Here is a 15,996-nt window from a genome sequence, read left to right as displayed (position 1 = left end):
CTGTTGGCAAGAACTGCCTGAGTAGTACACGTCTGACATTTCTTCAAATGAGGTAGAGTGGCACTGTGTGTCAGTTCAGTGTGTTGCCTGACGCATGCTGCTGTATTCTATGAGTTACTGACAAAAAAGAGAATCATTGCATTGCATCATGCTGAAGCACTCTTGAAGTTTGTGTAGAATGTGTTATGTGTGGCGAAGTAAAAATATTTCTCTTCAGCAGCATTGGTCAATATTCAGTAGACTAACATAAGCCCTTTATCAGCATTACTGACATGCTATTTGTAAATGTAGCCTACTGTAGCCTAATAGACTGACTATAAAGATATGCTTTTCATAATGTAAACTTATTTGATTTGTTTATCACGTGATGAGCCATGCATGCTTTGTCATTGGCATGATTAAATCAAAAAATGTGCTACCACTGTCATAGTCTGCTCTCTGTGTATGATTGCATAACACTGTTGCCTGCGGGCTGCTTGGACTCAATAAGGGGCATACAGTGAAACATGTTCTGTACACTAAAATACACAATTTTGACTATTATGGGTTATAACTTATAATATAACTCATACTACTCCCACTACTCCCTCTCCAGACCAATTATTGTTTACATTTTGGCACTAGCTGGTTCTCAAGTCTCAACCCACAGTATTTCTGTCAATTAAAGGTTGCCTTTTCTTAAAGGCTTCAGGGGAAAGCTGTCATGGTGATCAATACAATTCAAGCACAAAGGTTCCTTCCAGACACCATGATGTTAGGAGTAAGGCACTTGTTTTTGGACACAAACACAACAATGTTTCACCTTTCTGCTACTACAGAGATACAACCATGGCATATAAAGCTGTTCTTATGGTGTTAAAACTCTGTTGGTTTCATTCTCAATAATTCAGGGCCTTAAAGCCAAATGCATATAACTTTCTCAAAGTCAAAGATAATACTGATTTTCAGCTGAAATGTTTATGTGATGCAGCGTCAAGTTTGCACGATAATAATACACTAGTATCGGTGATAAAAAGAAAAACAAAGAATCATATACCAGGACAAAAGCTTGGGTTCTCAGCCTTTGACGCCTGTGTGAAAGCTGAACTATTACAAAAGAACCTCTGTGAAGTTACAATGAAACTGAAGAGCATCGTGTTACATTTCCCTCTGAAATTAGATGCTATTTTGTTACTGAGATCTTCTTTACAAATTCCATCTTTGCAAATTATAAATTATATCCTAGGCTAGTTGTCCATATGGGTTACCATTTGTAATGGTAAAAGGAAAATAAAATTGGGCCTGAGACATTGTATCAGAATGGTACTGTATATTATACAGTATACTGACAGCATAGAATAGATTGTCACATTATTTATAGCGCACACACACGCGCACGCACGCAGGCAGGCAGGCAGGCACGCACACATGCACGCACTCACACATTGGCAATTTATGTAGAACAAAAACATGCTACAACATGCAACAACAACATACATAATAGAATTGCATAATTGGGGACTGGGCCATGTCTCAGTGGTCCAGGCACCTTGGCTGGTAATCCAGTCTGGCAGTGTGCCGCGGGTTCGACTCCCGATCCCGACGGCCTTTACTGCATGTTTTCCCTCCCATCTCTCTCCCCATTTCCTGTCAGCCTACAGTCTGTCCCTCCATAAAAAAATAAAAATAAATAAAGGTGAAAGCCACAAAGAAACATATATAAAAAAAAAAAAATTGCATAATTGGATTGTGATATTTTTCACCTATGAAAAGTTCATTTTATTTAGTGGTGGGATGAGCCTGAGGATGTTTTCTTTCCTTGAAGCATATACCCCACCATCCCCAAGTGGTGGATGGATGTACTGCAAGCTATGAACTCAACAACAGAGCCAGCTCCTTATGGTCTTTTCTTCACATGAGGTTTTGCTGTCATCTGGTGGTGTGTCATTATCCAACTGTACTGGCTTATGCCAGTACAGGGTTGCAGCCTCCTGAAGGCCTGAGGACATAAAATTGTGTTGCAGATTAAACTTTTTCATAGATTTCATAGATAGCTTCATAGACTTGAAGTTTGATGACTTTGTCCCCTTGCTCTTGATCTGCTCTTTTTTCCTTTTACACCAAAGCTCTTTCTTCTCTGAAAATAGAGGCGTGAGATTGTAGATCGGCTATCGTTTAAGCTTCAAATAGCTCAGAATAAAGCTGCAAGGCTTGCACTGCACTGTTGGACGTGAGGCAGAGGGTAGTGTACTGAGACTGAGAGATGGCTCTGTAGAGGAGAGGTTGGAAATGGAATGCTATTTAGTGAGTTCCTTATGAATTTTTGTCATAGTAAACAACCAGTTTGTCTGTTTGTCACAAATACATTATGTGAGATCATCGTCACGCTACCAGGCAGGCGTCACATGGTTAAACAAAAAGCCAGAACAAATGCGGTATGCAGAACTGAGATAAGGCTAGTTTTCTCTATCTAGAAATGCACCACGTCTCTGTCTGTCTGTATACGTACGTACGTGTGTACGGCTGTAATGCACGTAACTTGAGAACCGTTCGTCCCACCGACTTCAAATTTGAAACACGCATTTCACACCCCCACAGGGAGTGCAGTGCCCAGTGTCTGTCGAGTCGGTCGGACCCACGGTTGTCCAGTACTGCCATAAAAGGCCTCTGCCCGGGCTCTGGAGAGGGCCCCTGCCCACTTTGCCCAGGGTCCAAATATGGAGCTGGCCTGTTCTGACATCACAACACTCCATATTGTTGGGCATGCCTAACATCACAACACTCCATGTTTGGGCATGCCTGACACAGAACTCCATAGGAATAAAGGGACACAGAGAGACAGATACAGAAATTTCCATATATGTGCATAAAAGGGACACAGATGGGTGGACCGGGTACTCTGACACAGGTATTGCATAGCTGGGTGGGGCATGGATCTCCAACTTCCATCGTTACCGACTCAGTGCTCTACAGCCGGTCACCGGTCTAGTAACTCTAATTTTTAACTGACTAATTTTAACTTAACTGAATAGTCTTGGAATGTAATTTAATCAAATCAAATCAAACTTTATAAAGACCAAGGGTCAACCAAAGTGCTGTACAGGATCAGGTAAAAGAAAAATAAGACAAAAATAGCAAGGTATAACAACACAAACAAAAGAGCAACAAATTACACATGTTGTAGTACAATAGAGCAAATCCAAAAATTAGAATTAAGAATCAAATGCCATGGAGAAAGAAATTAGTTTTAAGAGAGGACTTGAAAGCTCACAAGGAGCGAGCGGACCTAATCCGCAAGGGCAGACTGTTCCAGATGGATAATGGATTGTCATGCTTCGTTTTTAGTTTTTTACTTGACTTTTATTGTCTTGAAATGTTTTAAGCAAGACTGTACATAATTTTATTGTGTTGTGTTATATATCTCATCTATAAATGCACCATGTCTCTGTACGTCTGTCTGTACATGCGTACGTACGTGTGTACGGCTGTAATGCACGTAACTCGAGAACCGTTCGCCCCACCGACTTCAAATTCGACACACGCGTTCCACACCACCACAGGGAGTGCAGTGCACGGTGTCGAGTCGGTCGGGACCCACGGTTGTCCAGAACCGCCACAAAAGGCCTCTGCCCGGGCTCTGGACAGGGCCCCTGCCCATTTTTCTGACATCACAGAACTCCATAGGAATAAAGGGACAGATGGATGGAACGGGTACTCTGACACGTGTACAACAGGTGGGGCATGGATCTCCAACTTCCATCGTTACCGACTCGGTGCTCTACAGCCGGGCACCGGTCTAGTGCGATGTAATTGTTATGTTTTTTTGTGGACCCCAGGAAGAGTAAACTGCTACTTTGGTGGGGATCTGAATGAATAAAGGATCAGTCAGTTGTATGAGGACGGATAAGTACTATGAACCTCACACCTGGCCAGCATTGTCTAGACATGTTGATGTGCAAGTGCTTGACCAAGGGTTTGAGTATTCACTACTAAGGGGTATTCATTCCAACATTTGAGAAAAACATGTGCGAAATACGCTTGCCTTGCCTCTCACAGCAGGATTTACTTCAACCATTTAGTCTATAGTTGCCAGCCCACAGAGCCCCATTGTGAACCCGGACATGTTGAGTACACCAAAGTTTTATGTTAGAAATGTTGAGTAGAGGTCCCCAGCATGTAGAAACTGCCGGATGCTAACTTGCATATGTTGAGCAATTTTCATAATTGGCATAATATGTGACCATACCATTAACAACCTATAGAAGGCAACAAATTTCATCATGCTTTATGTAGCCATATGTCAAACTAGGGGTTTTTCATGATGCTGAATCCATTTCAAACATTAGTTTTACAAACATCATCACATTTGTGATTACGGCTATGGCCGTTTAACACCCATCCTCTTCACACTGCACTGGCTCCCTGTTACAGCCAGGATCGACTACAAGTCAACTGCATAAACGGACAAGCCCCTTCCTACCTACAGAAACTAATCAACCCTCCAAAAATATCCTCCACCCGCACCCTCAGATCTGCAAATAAATTCCTGCCATGTAGTACTCTGAGATTCCCTGTGAATGAAAAGTGCAATACAAATAAAATTCAATATAGCTGCAAGCAGCAATAAGGTGGGACCAAGGAGACGGGGAGAGGGAGAGAGAGAGAGGGGGGTGGAGAGAGAGAGAGACAGAGGGGGTGGAGAGAGAGAGAGGGGGGGTGGAGAGAGAGACACACAGAGAGAGAGAGAGGACAGAATACACTTATTACACTATTACACTATTGCACTTATTACACTATTACACTACTATTTCACTATTACACTACTACACTTATTACACTATTAGACTTATTACTCTACCAGTAAGACGCACAAACGCGGGAAGCGAACGCAGCTCGTACATATTTGGGTTTTTTTAAGATTTATTTTTAAGTTATTATTTTTTTAAGTTAAGTTTAGCCATAACCATATAAGGAGTCCCCAAAGCAGCTATACGTCCAAATATGGAGTGTGTTGCATCAATCACAAACAAATCACTCAGCTCCATATATGGGCACAAAGGGGGGGGACACAGACACACGCACGCACAGACAGACATGATCTGCTAGGTCTCATAGTAAGTGCTCACTGCATTCGCAATTACAGTTACTAGTATATCTCTATTAGTGTGATGTCATGTCCTAGTGATAGAGAGAGGGGGGGTGGAGAGAGAGAGAGAGAGAGAGAGAGAGGGGGGGGTGGAGAGAGAGAGATAGAGAAAGAGAGAGAGAGGGGGGGTGGAGAGAGAAAGAGAGACAGAGGGGGAGAGAGAGAACAATATGCACAAATAAGAATCACAGGCTGAGTTGTCCCTACCCGGATTTGAACCAGTGACCCTGTCCAAAGGTGAGAGCTCTACCGACTGAGCTAAGCAGACACTGTCAGTTGACTCATTCTATACAATAACATCATGCAGTATTCATATTAGGTTACGATTATTTGTCCGTATAAGTTCAAGTGTAGACGTTTTTGTGCATTTTGATCAAAATTTCTGGGAGAAGATACATTTGAACTGTTTTTCATATATTTCAAAATGGTAGGTAATTTAAAGGTCAGAGGTCAAAAGTCAGAATATGGAAGTTGTTCGGCATGAGGAGACAAATATGTGTATCAAAGTGTCATTGCCAACGGTCAAACGGTTCATGAGATATGCACATTCAAAGTTTGCATTTTCAACTTAATTTTCAATTTTCAGCACCACCATTTGGCCAATGGTCATGGGCTTCACATAGTCACCGTTTGGCATGGCCCTCTACCAGATTACAGAGTTTCACGAAAAGCGACTGCACGGTTCAGTCAGAACAGCTATTTTTGGCGGAAGAAGGAGAAGAAAAATAAACACAAATACAAGAAGTGACCAAAGTCACTGCGTGTCTTCTTGGTCCCTTAATTATTATTATTATCCTTCCACATGCTACGTCCGGCTGGGGAAACTCTCCCGCCAGGTGAAAAGCAGCTTGGACTCCTCATGCATAGAAGGAAGCATGAGGTCAGTGAACTACCCCGCCAGGCTGACAGAAGAAGTGTAGCGCCCAGGAATACATTAGAAGATTAGATAATTGACACAGGGTGAAAAAAATGGGTTGCAAAATCGTGGGATAAAAATAAAAAATAAAACACGGCCAACTCATGTAAAAGCCTGGGAAGCCTCCCCCATATTTCTCAGGTATAGCTCAGAGCTGATTTCACCAAATACCGTGATGGCGTCGTATGGGTAACTGAATGCTGGCCCCAAAACACACTCGCTCTCATTTCTTTTTCCAGACCGCTAGCCCCCAGCAGTCCTTGTATTTATTTTACTATGGTTAAGGTTAGGAACATAAAGTTGGGTTTCGGCATAGTTTTACTGAGGTTACGTTTAGGAATATCTGGTGTCGCCCATTCCGAGATGACCGGATTTGACCCGGGGCGTGCATGTTTTGGCGCGAGCGTATTATGCATGCAGACGATTGTAAACTCAATATCACAAATGCTTGAGTCTATGACAAAAACATTTTTATTGAACATTATAAACTTTCAAGCAAAAACAATCATTCATTACTTATTTCAACAATGCAGAACATGGGGCTATTAAATTTCAACACAGTATAACTGGTGGTCACAGTCAGATGCATTTGGCTTCACATTGCTTTCAATTATAAAAGTTTATTCAGTTTTGAGTAAATATATATATAAAAAGATATGCTGGCTGTGAGTAGTCATATCTTGTTTAAGAGAAAAAGAAAAATAATTTCGAAGCCAATATATTTTTGAATGGCCATTCTATTTGGAGTGAAACTCGTCATTTTTGAAAGGCACTTGGTAAAATAAGGCCACTGCAACACACAATACACATTCTTTGTTATGCTAAATTGATAAAATAAAACATTTCGGTGTAAATGAAATGTACTGATTCTCAGATTTTAAATTATTTCAGTACTCAACATTTATGGAATGTATGAAATGTATAAGAAATGCAATTAATAATCATCCATTTCCAAATTACTCTAAAAAAGGACAAAAATAAAGGAATTACATTTGATCAAAAGTACTGATTGTACTGCTAGTTATTTCAGTATATCACCCTCCTGGCTGCTTAATCCATGAGACAATTAGATGGTAACTGGCAGTTAGAACACCTTTGTCCAGCACATATTCAATTATCATTGAGACAAATCTATAGCAATTGTAAATTGCATTTTTAAATGTCTATTGTGTATTCGTTGAATGTGTCCAAACAGCATGTATTTTCTGTTACTTTGTCAGAACTAATAATGCGTTATAAAGAGACAGATCAGTTAAGGACATACAGTACCACAGTCCATCTTCCACTGGCTGTAGCTTGTTCTACCAAGTTGTTGCAAGCGAGTGGCTGTTTTTGTGTACAGTGACACACATAATAATAATAACAGTATCAGTCTGAACAGACCAAAGATACATTATGGCAATGTCTGTAAAGGTCCATTCAGTCATTTAGAAACTTTGTGTTGTTATTGCCGGCTCCATTCCGTACCACATGGGCCTTGCTCCTTGGGAAAAAGTCAGCTCGTAGCAGACGGTAGAAGTAGATTAGGATCATTGTGTTCATCATCATCATGGTACAAAATAAGTAACCACCATGGTCCAACCAGGAGTAATTGTGAATGATGTACCAGGTTAGGTAGAACTGAGCACTCAGACGGAAGAAAACATAGGTAAAGAGGTTGAGTCCTTTGTTGAATCGGTACACAGGAGAGGACTGTGCCCCTGCTAGCTTAAACAGCAGTCTCAGGTGCAGGGTGACACTGTTGACTTCTACAAAGAGAGCTATTACAGTACCTGCCACATACCGATGCATGTAGAGAGTATACAGGAAGCACCAGAGCACCTACATGGTGAAAAGGGAAAGAGACATGAAATGAAGAGTTAGGTATAACATAAGCAAATATGCATGACAGGAAAAACATTTACTTTAGTGAAAAGACAACTTTAGTAAAATATGAATACAAAAGTGCTTTAACTGTGAAAACTCAAAACCAGCAATGCAACCACTATGATGCTGTTGAAAAGACAATAAGGCCAGTGCATATTATGCATATTACCAATGCATGGTGCACTAAGAATTCCCATGATGCTTTTATGTGTCCAGTTAAGATAATGTCACCAGCATCTTGCAAAAAGTATCCTGCAAGCAGAAGAAACAAATTAATATATTAGTCATATTTCTCACTGATGTGTACTATGATAGATTAATTCAGTATAATAATAAAAGATGATGTAATCACAATTTTTGCTTAACCAATCACACAACTACAGTACTACTTAACAGATGATTGCTAAATTGTTGGCATGCCTGTGGGTCATTCTTCATCATCCCTTCCTATGCTACAAGATTATTAACACAATGGATTTGACAGTATACTGTAAGTCTCTCCAATGTGAGCAGCATGTACTGTACCATTCAACCAGGACACTCGACAGACAAACAAGCCATTATGATTATGATTATCAGCAATCTGATCTCCACTATCTGACATGGTTTGTCCCTGTGGAAATAATGTTTGTTTGATATGTTGTTATGGTATTATCTCCACAGATTTGTGTCTTCATGATTACAAACAGATGCTCATAAATCTCTCACTCACACACACACACACACACACACACACACACACACCTCCCCCCCCCCCCCACCCCCGAGTTGCCCAACCAGATGCTTCTGCTTGGCGCGTCGTGAATCTAGGGGGACGCGTTCTACCATACCGTATCTGTGCGTGAAAAACATCCTGTTGGGACTCGGAACCGGGTCTGGTTTGTTGCATTCCGTAATTTCCGTTAGAATTTTGCTGCATTCCGCATTGTTTAATAAAAACATTTAGGGTTAGGGTTAGGGTTTTTGTATTTATGCATACGTTTGTCTGTAAATGTAGCAGTCCCAAAAAACATGCGTTAGTTGCTGCTGCTGCTGCATGACTGTCATGATTATGAGTATGACAGTCATGTTTCAGGGCAAATCCGACCCATGGCACCCAACCCATGCTCAACAAAATATGTGACCAAGTTGAAACAATAGTTGTACAATTTCTAATAAAAATATTTTTGCTGTAGCCTAGTAATCATGCTAGGGAATCACATTATAAGTAGAAATTCTACTGGCCGCTCTTATCATTGTACATCATCAGGACGTAAAATAGTATTTGCTCAGATACTTTGAGGTAAAATTCTCCATTCATTGTCAATTGGAATTTAATGTTTGTGTAGGACAAAGTTTGTGGACAAACGCTGGCTATAGGAGGGGCTAGCACCCCTCAATATATAGGAACCGCTAAGAGAACTGTTAGGAACCGGACTCATTAAGAGGGACCCGGAACCGTTAAAATCCGAACGAGACTCAACACTGCCCTGCACCGTGGTACCCCAAGCTACAATCATAGCCAATGTCAGATATGTTGCTCTGGACAACTGAATCTCTGTCAGTCCTGGTCCTTTTTATGCTCATACTGTATTATGGAGATCACTGATCTCATCAGTAGATGTCCATGCCCCCATTTGTGCCCATATATGGAGCAGACTGATTTGTTTGTGGCAGATGCTATGACAACACATTGAATTTAGACAACAAATGCCATATTTGGCCATAGCTGCATTGTGAACTCCTTATATGTTATGGCTGAATGGCCCGCTCGCACGCCTTGTGCTGCCAAGACATCTTCAAGGTTGACATTTTGTGCATGAGTCTCGCATTAAAGTTTCAATCTGGGACTATTTTAATTAATATACCCTTATTGTGGGCTCGCTCCAGCGAGCACATAATAGTTATCTACAGCTACTTTTTTGTCATCCAACTACTTCCACATACTTTGTGCTAGAAATCAACTTCAAACTTCAACAATCAACATGTTCAGCTTTATGCAGTTATTTATGCTAAAATGTTTGCATGAGGAAGGGTCAGATCTTTCTAGTTTCACACAGAGGTGCCAACTGTGGTTGTTATGAAAACGCATATAGCGTTGCTACAACGACGCATTTAAACCTGGACTGGATCAGGGAGTTTTCTACTGTACATTATATACATTGCTGGTTTTCAGCGAGCCCACAGAGTTTCTGCAGGAACTTCCTTTCTAAATGTTAAACAATCTGAATGGTACAGAGTTTTGAGCAAATGTAAACATCAGCAGTGGTTGGAAATGGTCTTTCTACTCTTCCATTGATAAATGGAAATGTCAACCCTCATTAGGAAGGACACCTACTGGTTGACAATATCAAAGGTATTTGAATAGACAGGGCACTTGATTGGAAGGGTGTGTATCGACTTAAAATTAGCTACATTAGTTTACACCAGTAAGACGCGCAAACGCGGGAAGCGAACGCAGCTGAGACCCTGCAGATCGATGTCTGTCTGTCTGTCTGTCTGTCTGTCTGTCTGTCTGTCCCGCTGTTACTGTATATGTGGACCTGGCCCCTTTTGTGCCCATATATGGAGCTGAGTGATTCGTTTGTTGATGCAACACTTTTGTGCCCATATATGGAGCTGAGTGATTGTGTTGATGCAACACACTCCATATTTGGACGTATAGCGGGACAGACAGACAGACAGACAGACAGACAGACAGACAGACAGACAGACAGACAGACAGACAGACAGACAGACACACACACAGACAGACAGACACACTGACATGATCTGCTAGGTCTCATAGTAAGTGCTCACTGCGTTCGCAATTACAATTTGATAGCCGGCTAGCTAGTGATAACCTATTAGACCATCAGATGCTTGGCACAGCCGCACAGGCACTCACAAGATGTCTGCCTTGTTGGTTTGCATACTTGACAATGACATTCGCAGATTGGACTCTGTGCCACCATCTTTATTGTAGTTAAGACATTGCTGCAAGTACCTCTCTCCATAGGGAGAGAGGTAAGCTTAGCTTAGCGTATAAAGGAACCCAAAGTAAACACGCCAATATAGGCTTGTATTGAACTGTTCTTTCCTGTGCTTTTTTTCCTGCAAACTGTTAAAAGTATTCAATCAATCTATTTCTGAGAAGAAACTAAATGTTATTTGCAAGATCACTGTCCTTAATGGTATGACCATTTTTGTACACATTGTGTACAAAAAAGTCATTGCATGTTTTTCGTTTTCCTTTCAGTAAAATGTTGTTCATGACCTGGACACTGACCTGATGAGACACAGATGAGTAGGTAGGCCCCAGGAGTGTAGTAAGAGTGGATGTTTTGCAGCAACTCTGGCCAAATCAACACACTGGAGAGGGGACACATGTTATCAGTACAGTACATGGGTTTATTTCCTTCACCATTGTCTATTATAGTTGTTGTGTGAACTCTGCCATCCACTTGACTTAAAATGTTTGCCCTTACTCATAATGGAGGGAGGGGCACCTAAAGTAATCTATTATTTTAGTTCCTACATGTGGCCTTGTAGGGCCTTGAACATGTACCCTGTGTGTGTGTGTGTGTGTGTGTGTGTGTGTGTGTGTGTGTGTGTGTGTATTCCGATGTTACTTTACATAATTATTATGCAAATTAAACATTTTTATTAACCTGTGCCTAACTGCCTATAATGCCCCAGTAACCATCAAATAAAGCTTGGCTCTAGATGAAAGAAAGTCTCCACCCCATCCAATCTACAGAAAATCGTTTTTCTGAATTATTTCACAACAGAGCTCTCAACAGGTTTGTCCTGTTCTGCCCGCTTCCTGCCTGAACAACATGATCAGGGTTATGATTTAAACGAGTAGCCTTCAACCTCCTCTGGGGGGCTAAAGACACCAAAAGTGGGTGCTACTTGAACGTAAAATAAAGAAAGAAAATCCTTGTAAGTTATGCATTTAAAATGTTTTGGTGTGTCCCTCTTGGCGAGTCTCGTGGAAGCTACCTTACACAACAAATGTTTGCATTGCCCATAGGCTGATTGAGTAACATTTATTAGGCCTGCAGCCACTGTTTGAATTTGGGGTGTTGCCTATGATCCTACCTTCTTTTTAATCCTCAGGAGTTGGCCAGAACACACCATAATCATAATACATTGTAAACTAAACTGAAGTGAAACTCAACAAGTAGCTTACAATGCAATGCAATGCATATCCCCTCCCTGCTCCCTGTCTGAACAAGCTCTAGCTCCTTCCCTGCCGCCATGGACTGTCATCACGGCTCGACACACACCCTACCCATGGCTACAATACACATCATGTGGATCCACTGTGAATGAACAATGGTGTCCCAGTGTACTTACCAGCTCACAGCCCATGTCCCAGTGAGCAGGGAATGTATCAGGGAAACGGACAGATTTCTCCACTTCCACAGGCGAAATTCATCCTGTTGCACTAGTTTGGGCACCGGGAGGTTCTGAAGCAGCCGGTGTGCCACCCTAAACAGCAGCGCACATACCACAACCGACAGGCCGGGCCGGTTCTGCAGTACAGGAAGCAGGGCCTCCATCCTCTCCTCCCACTTTCTTTTTCACACTACCGTTCTGCTGTTGTTTCTCTTCTTGCTTTCTTTGGTCCGTGTGTGACTATTTAACACTTCTATCTGGAACTCCTGTCACTTTTCGAAGGCTGGTTCACAGAGAGTAGGCTACGCTTGATGGAAGTCTTAACTGTTTGGATCCAGGGGTTTGTCAAGGGTGGGGGTTGCTGCCTGGCCCTATCCACCCCTCTCTCTCAATCACTGTCTCTCGTAGCCTACTCCTCCTTTCACTGGGCTAGTCTTCAACAGATTATGGCTTTTCTCACTTCTCCAACTTCTCCACTGCTTCCAGGGGCTCTCAGGATCAACTCATTCCGGCGTGGTTAGCCTTGATGATCACGCATGCCTTCCTTCCTCCTTTCATTGGGAGCGTGTTGCTGCTCACTCAGCCTGCTGCTACAGTGTGGCTGAACTACTGTAGTAGGGGGAGTGGTACAGAGGTGCTGTGGGCGGTGGCCCGCTTGAAGACAGCTAGAGGAGGTGTCATCTTACTGAAAACAACAAATCACATCCGACAAATAGAATCTGATGTTGTGGTAAGTATATCAATACACGCCCATATTATTATTATCAAACAACATTGATTGTGTACATCCAGTAATGTTCTATTGTGATACCTCCATTACATTTTAAGTTTAAAATGTTTAAGTTTAAGTTTAGGCCTATTTTCGAAATTGTATTGGTCATAAATTGGCAGTGACAAATGTACAAAATGTAAATACGAATGACATCAAAATGTTTAGATGGACACGTACGCTCTCTTTCTTTAGAGAAAAGATATTCCAACTTCAGCATAAACACTGACAGCACACAAGTTCAACTCACTCCAGAGTCCCCACTCCCCACATAGCTGGCCTCTGGTTGTAAAGAGAGGGAGGATACAACTACTAGGCGGCAGGCCTACTGCTACTACTAGCCTATAATAATAATAATAATAATAATAATCTAACTATAAATGCACCAAGTCTCTGTGTGTGTGTGTGTGTGTGTGTGTGTGTGTGTGTGTGTGTGTGTGTGTGTGTGTGTGTGTGTGTGCATAATGCGACTTCAAATTTGACACACACAGTCCACACCACCACAGGGGTGCACGTGCCCGGTGTCAAGTCGGTCGGACCCACGGTTGTCCAGACCCGCCACAAAAAGACAGCTGCCCGGGACAGGGCCCCTGTCCATGTCCATATATGGAGCTGGCCTGTTCTGACATCACACCACCCCATATTTGGGCATATTAGGCTATATTTGCAATATAATTCATAATTCATCATTCCTTCCCTATTAAATTAGTTTAGTAGCCAGAATGTGAACCCGGACATGTTGAGTACACCAACGTTTTATGTTAGAAATGTTTAGTATGGGTCCCCAGCATGTATGCTGAATGGTGAGAGCCTGCCTGGGGAATTGGGATTCGAGTGTTCCCAGTTGTTTCAGGTTCGATTCCAGGCCTGCCCAAGTGTTGAGAAAGACACCTAACCCCCTATCTGCTCTGTGCCCCTTGCGGGCAGAAATCAGCTGGGTTGAGCTGAAACTGAATTGAGTTAAATTAACACGCAGAATTTCAAAGGGTAATGGTAGGGACATTGGGGCACAAGGAAGACCTGGAAGAGTAGGCACTTGGGAAATCTGGGCTCCAGGAAGATTAGGCACCTGAATTAGTTTATTTTTATTTTTTAACTTTACATACAGTAGCATGCTGCTTTGTTGTTTGTAAGTGGTATTTAACCCACAACTCAACGAACAAAGTGCAATAAAGTGCACAAGAGTGTATGTGTCGGCCTGGGCCATGGCTCAGCGGTCCAGGCACCTTGGCTGCAGGTAATCCAGTCTGGCAGTGTGCTGAGGGTTCGACTCCTGATCCCGACGGCCTTTACTGCATGTCTTCCCCCCCATCTCTCTCCCCATTTCCTGTCAGCCTACTGTCTGTCCCTCCATAAAAAAATATAGAATAAAGGCGAAAGCCACAAAAAAAAGAAACATTAAAAAATAGTGTATTTGTCAAATTGAGAAAATGGTCAAATACCCCCCAAAATGTTAGGATACCAAAAAAAATCAAAAAATTTAGGATAGAGAAAATATAGCTAAACTACAGTTTAATAAAAAGAAAAGTGGAGATGAATAGCTAAAATGAGTAGCCTAAAAATAGGGCGGGAAATAGCTGTTTGATCGAATTGAGCAGGATTTGTATGCAAATACATTGAAAGAATGAAGCATGAATGGAACAAGACAAACCAGGAACTCTAGCATCATTGTTACTAAAAGTATTCAATTTCACAGGCAGTGCACCTAGTGCCCAGTCTTCCTGGTGACCGCATTTACCCAGGCATAGTGCCTAGTTTTCATGGTGCCCAAATTTCCATAGTGCGCACACTTCTCAACCCCAAAGTGTGCACTCTTCCAGGTATGCACATTTCCCTAGTGCCCAGTTTTTCCTGTGCCCACCTTTCCTGGTACCCAAACTTCTCAAAAAGATAGTGCCCGAATCCTCAGATGACCCTATAAGTGCCCACCTATCCTGTATCCTTTTCAAAATTAGGCCACCATTAAATAATTGATCATTTCAACTGTAAAGCTTTTATTTTGGAAAACAAGAGGCTGTTGCATGCGTTATATTTCTGATTACTTTCCTATTTGTATTATATTTTTGTTGTTAAATGAGGTGAGATGTCATGTTACATGTAACAACCCCAAGGTTTATAAATCTCAACTGCAGGAGTGCCCAAACGTTTTTGATTTGAGAGCTACTTTCAAAATGACCAGCTTAACATGATCTACTGTACCAACCCCCAAAAATGATCAGTGTCATTGCCATGTAGGCTATGTTGTATCTTGTATCCATCCACAAACTAAAGTTGCTAAAACGCTGTTTGCCTTAAATCCTTTCAATCTACGGGCGTCTCTTCCAAAAGTAAAGTCTACAGCCCATTGCCCAGAGGGAAGTTCCGACAATGATTGGTTTTAGTCGTGGCGGGTTGTTACTAGGGAACAAACATTGTTTTCATAATATATGATGGTTTATTTTTTATTTATATATATATATAGACCTTTTAATAGTCTCTGGTTCAATAAAAATCAGTAGCCTATACATTTCAGGCACAACTCAATACAAAACTGTTAACTGTGGAGGACATAGATAAAGCATTACACTTGTTTACAATAGGGTCCACCATGTTCAATTCATCATAACATTTAGAGACGTAGCCTACAAGTACTGATATATCGATGAACACACACACACACACACACACACACACACACACACACACACACACACACACACACACACACACACACACACACACACACACACACACACACACACACACACACACACACACACACACACACACACACACACACACACACACACACACACACACAGTCACACACACACACACACACACACACACACTGTCGCTGTCGTGGCAACCGCTATAAACTAGCGGTTGCCACGACAGCCAACCAGCCACTTACAGCCATCGCGGCCGTCCAACCCCCAGGCTATGGGATAGACTCAACTCATCCCAAATTCCTGAATG

General features: G+C 41.9%; 1 protein-coding gene across 1 annotated transcript; it reads right to left on the bottom strand.

Annotated features, from left to right (window-relative positions):
• Positions 1 to 6,477: 6,477 nt before the first annotated feature.
• tlcd1 (TLC domain containing 1) lies at positions 6,478 to 12,863 on the bottom strand. The gene is made up of 4 exons (XM_080771852.1): positions 12,228 to 12,863; positions 11,155 to 11,237; positions 8,077 to 8,159; positions 6,478 to 7,862 (listed from the first exon to the last, which is right to left on the bottom strand). The coding sequence occupies exons 1-4, from the start codon at positions 12,431 to 12,433 to the stop codon at positions 7,461 to 7,463; spliced, it is 774 nt and encodes a 257-aa protein (XP_080627978.1). The 5' UTR covers positions 12,434 to 12,863; the 3' UTR covers positions 6,478 to 7,460.
• Between the last annotated feature and the right edge of the window lie 3,133 nt (positions 12,864 to 15,996).

The sequence above is a fragment of the Protomyctophum bolini genome, assembly GCF_963924005.1.
Source record: "Protomyctophum bolini genome assembly, chromosome: 9".
Taxonomy (NCBI): domain Eukaryota; kingdom Metazoa; phylum Chordata; class Actinopteri; order Myctophiformes; family Myctophidae; genus Protomyctophum; species Protomyctophum bolini.
The sequence above is the reverse complement of the archived record's forward strand: the minus strand, read 5'-3'. Positions and strand labels throughout refer to the sequence as shown.

Excerpts from the sequence above, each read along its gene's own strand:
- tlcd1 (XM_080771852.1), bottom strand. The coding sequence starts at position 12,433 with ATGGAGGCCCTGCTTCCTGTACTGCAGAACCGGCCCGGCCTGTCGGTT. Across the intron at positions 11,238-12,227 it reads GGGACATGGGCTGTGAGCTG|TGTGTTGATTTGGCCAGAGT; the intron begins GTAAGTACACTG and ends TCCCCTCTCCAG. Across the intron at positions 7,863-8,076 it reads TCTTAGTGCACCATGCATTG|GTGCTCTGGTGCTTCCTGTA; the intron begins GTAATATGCATA and ends TTCACCATGTAG.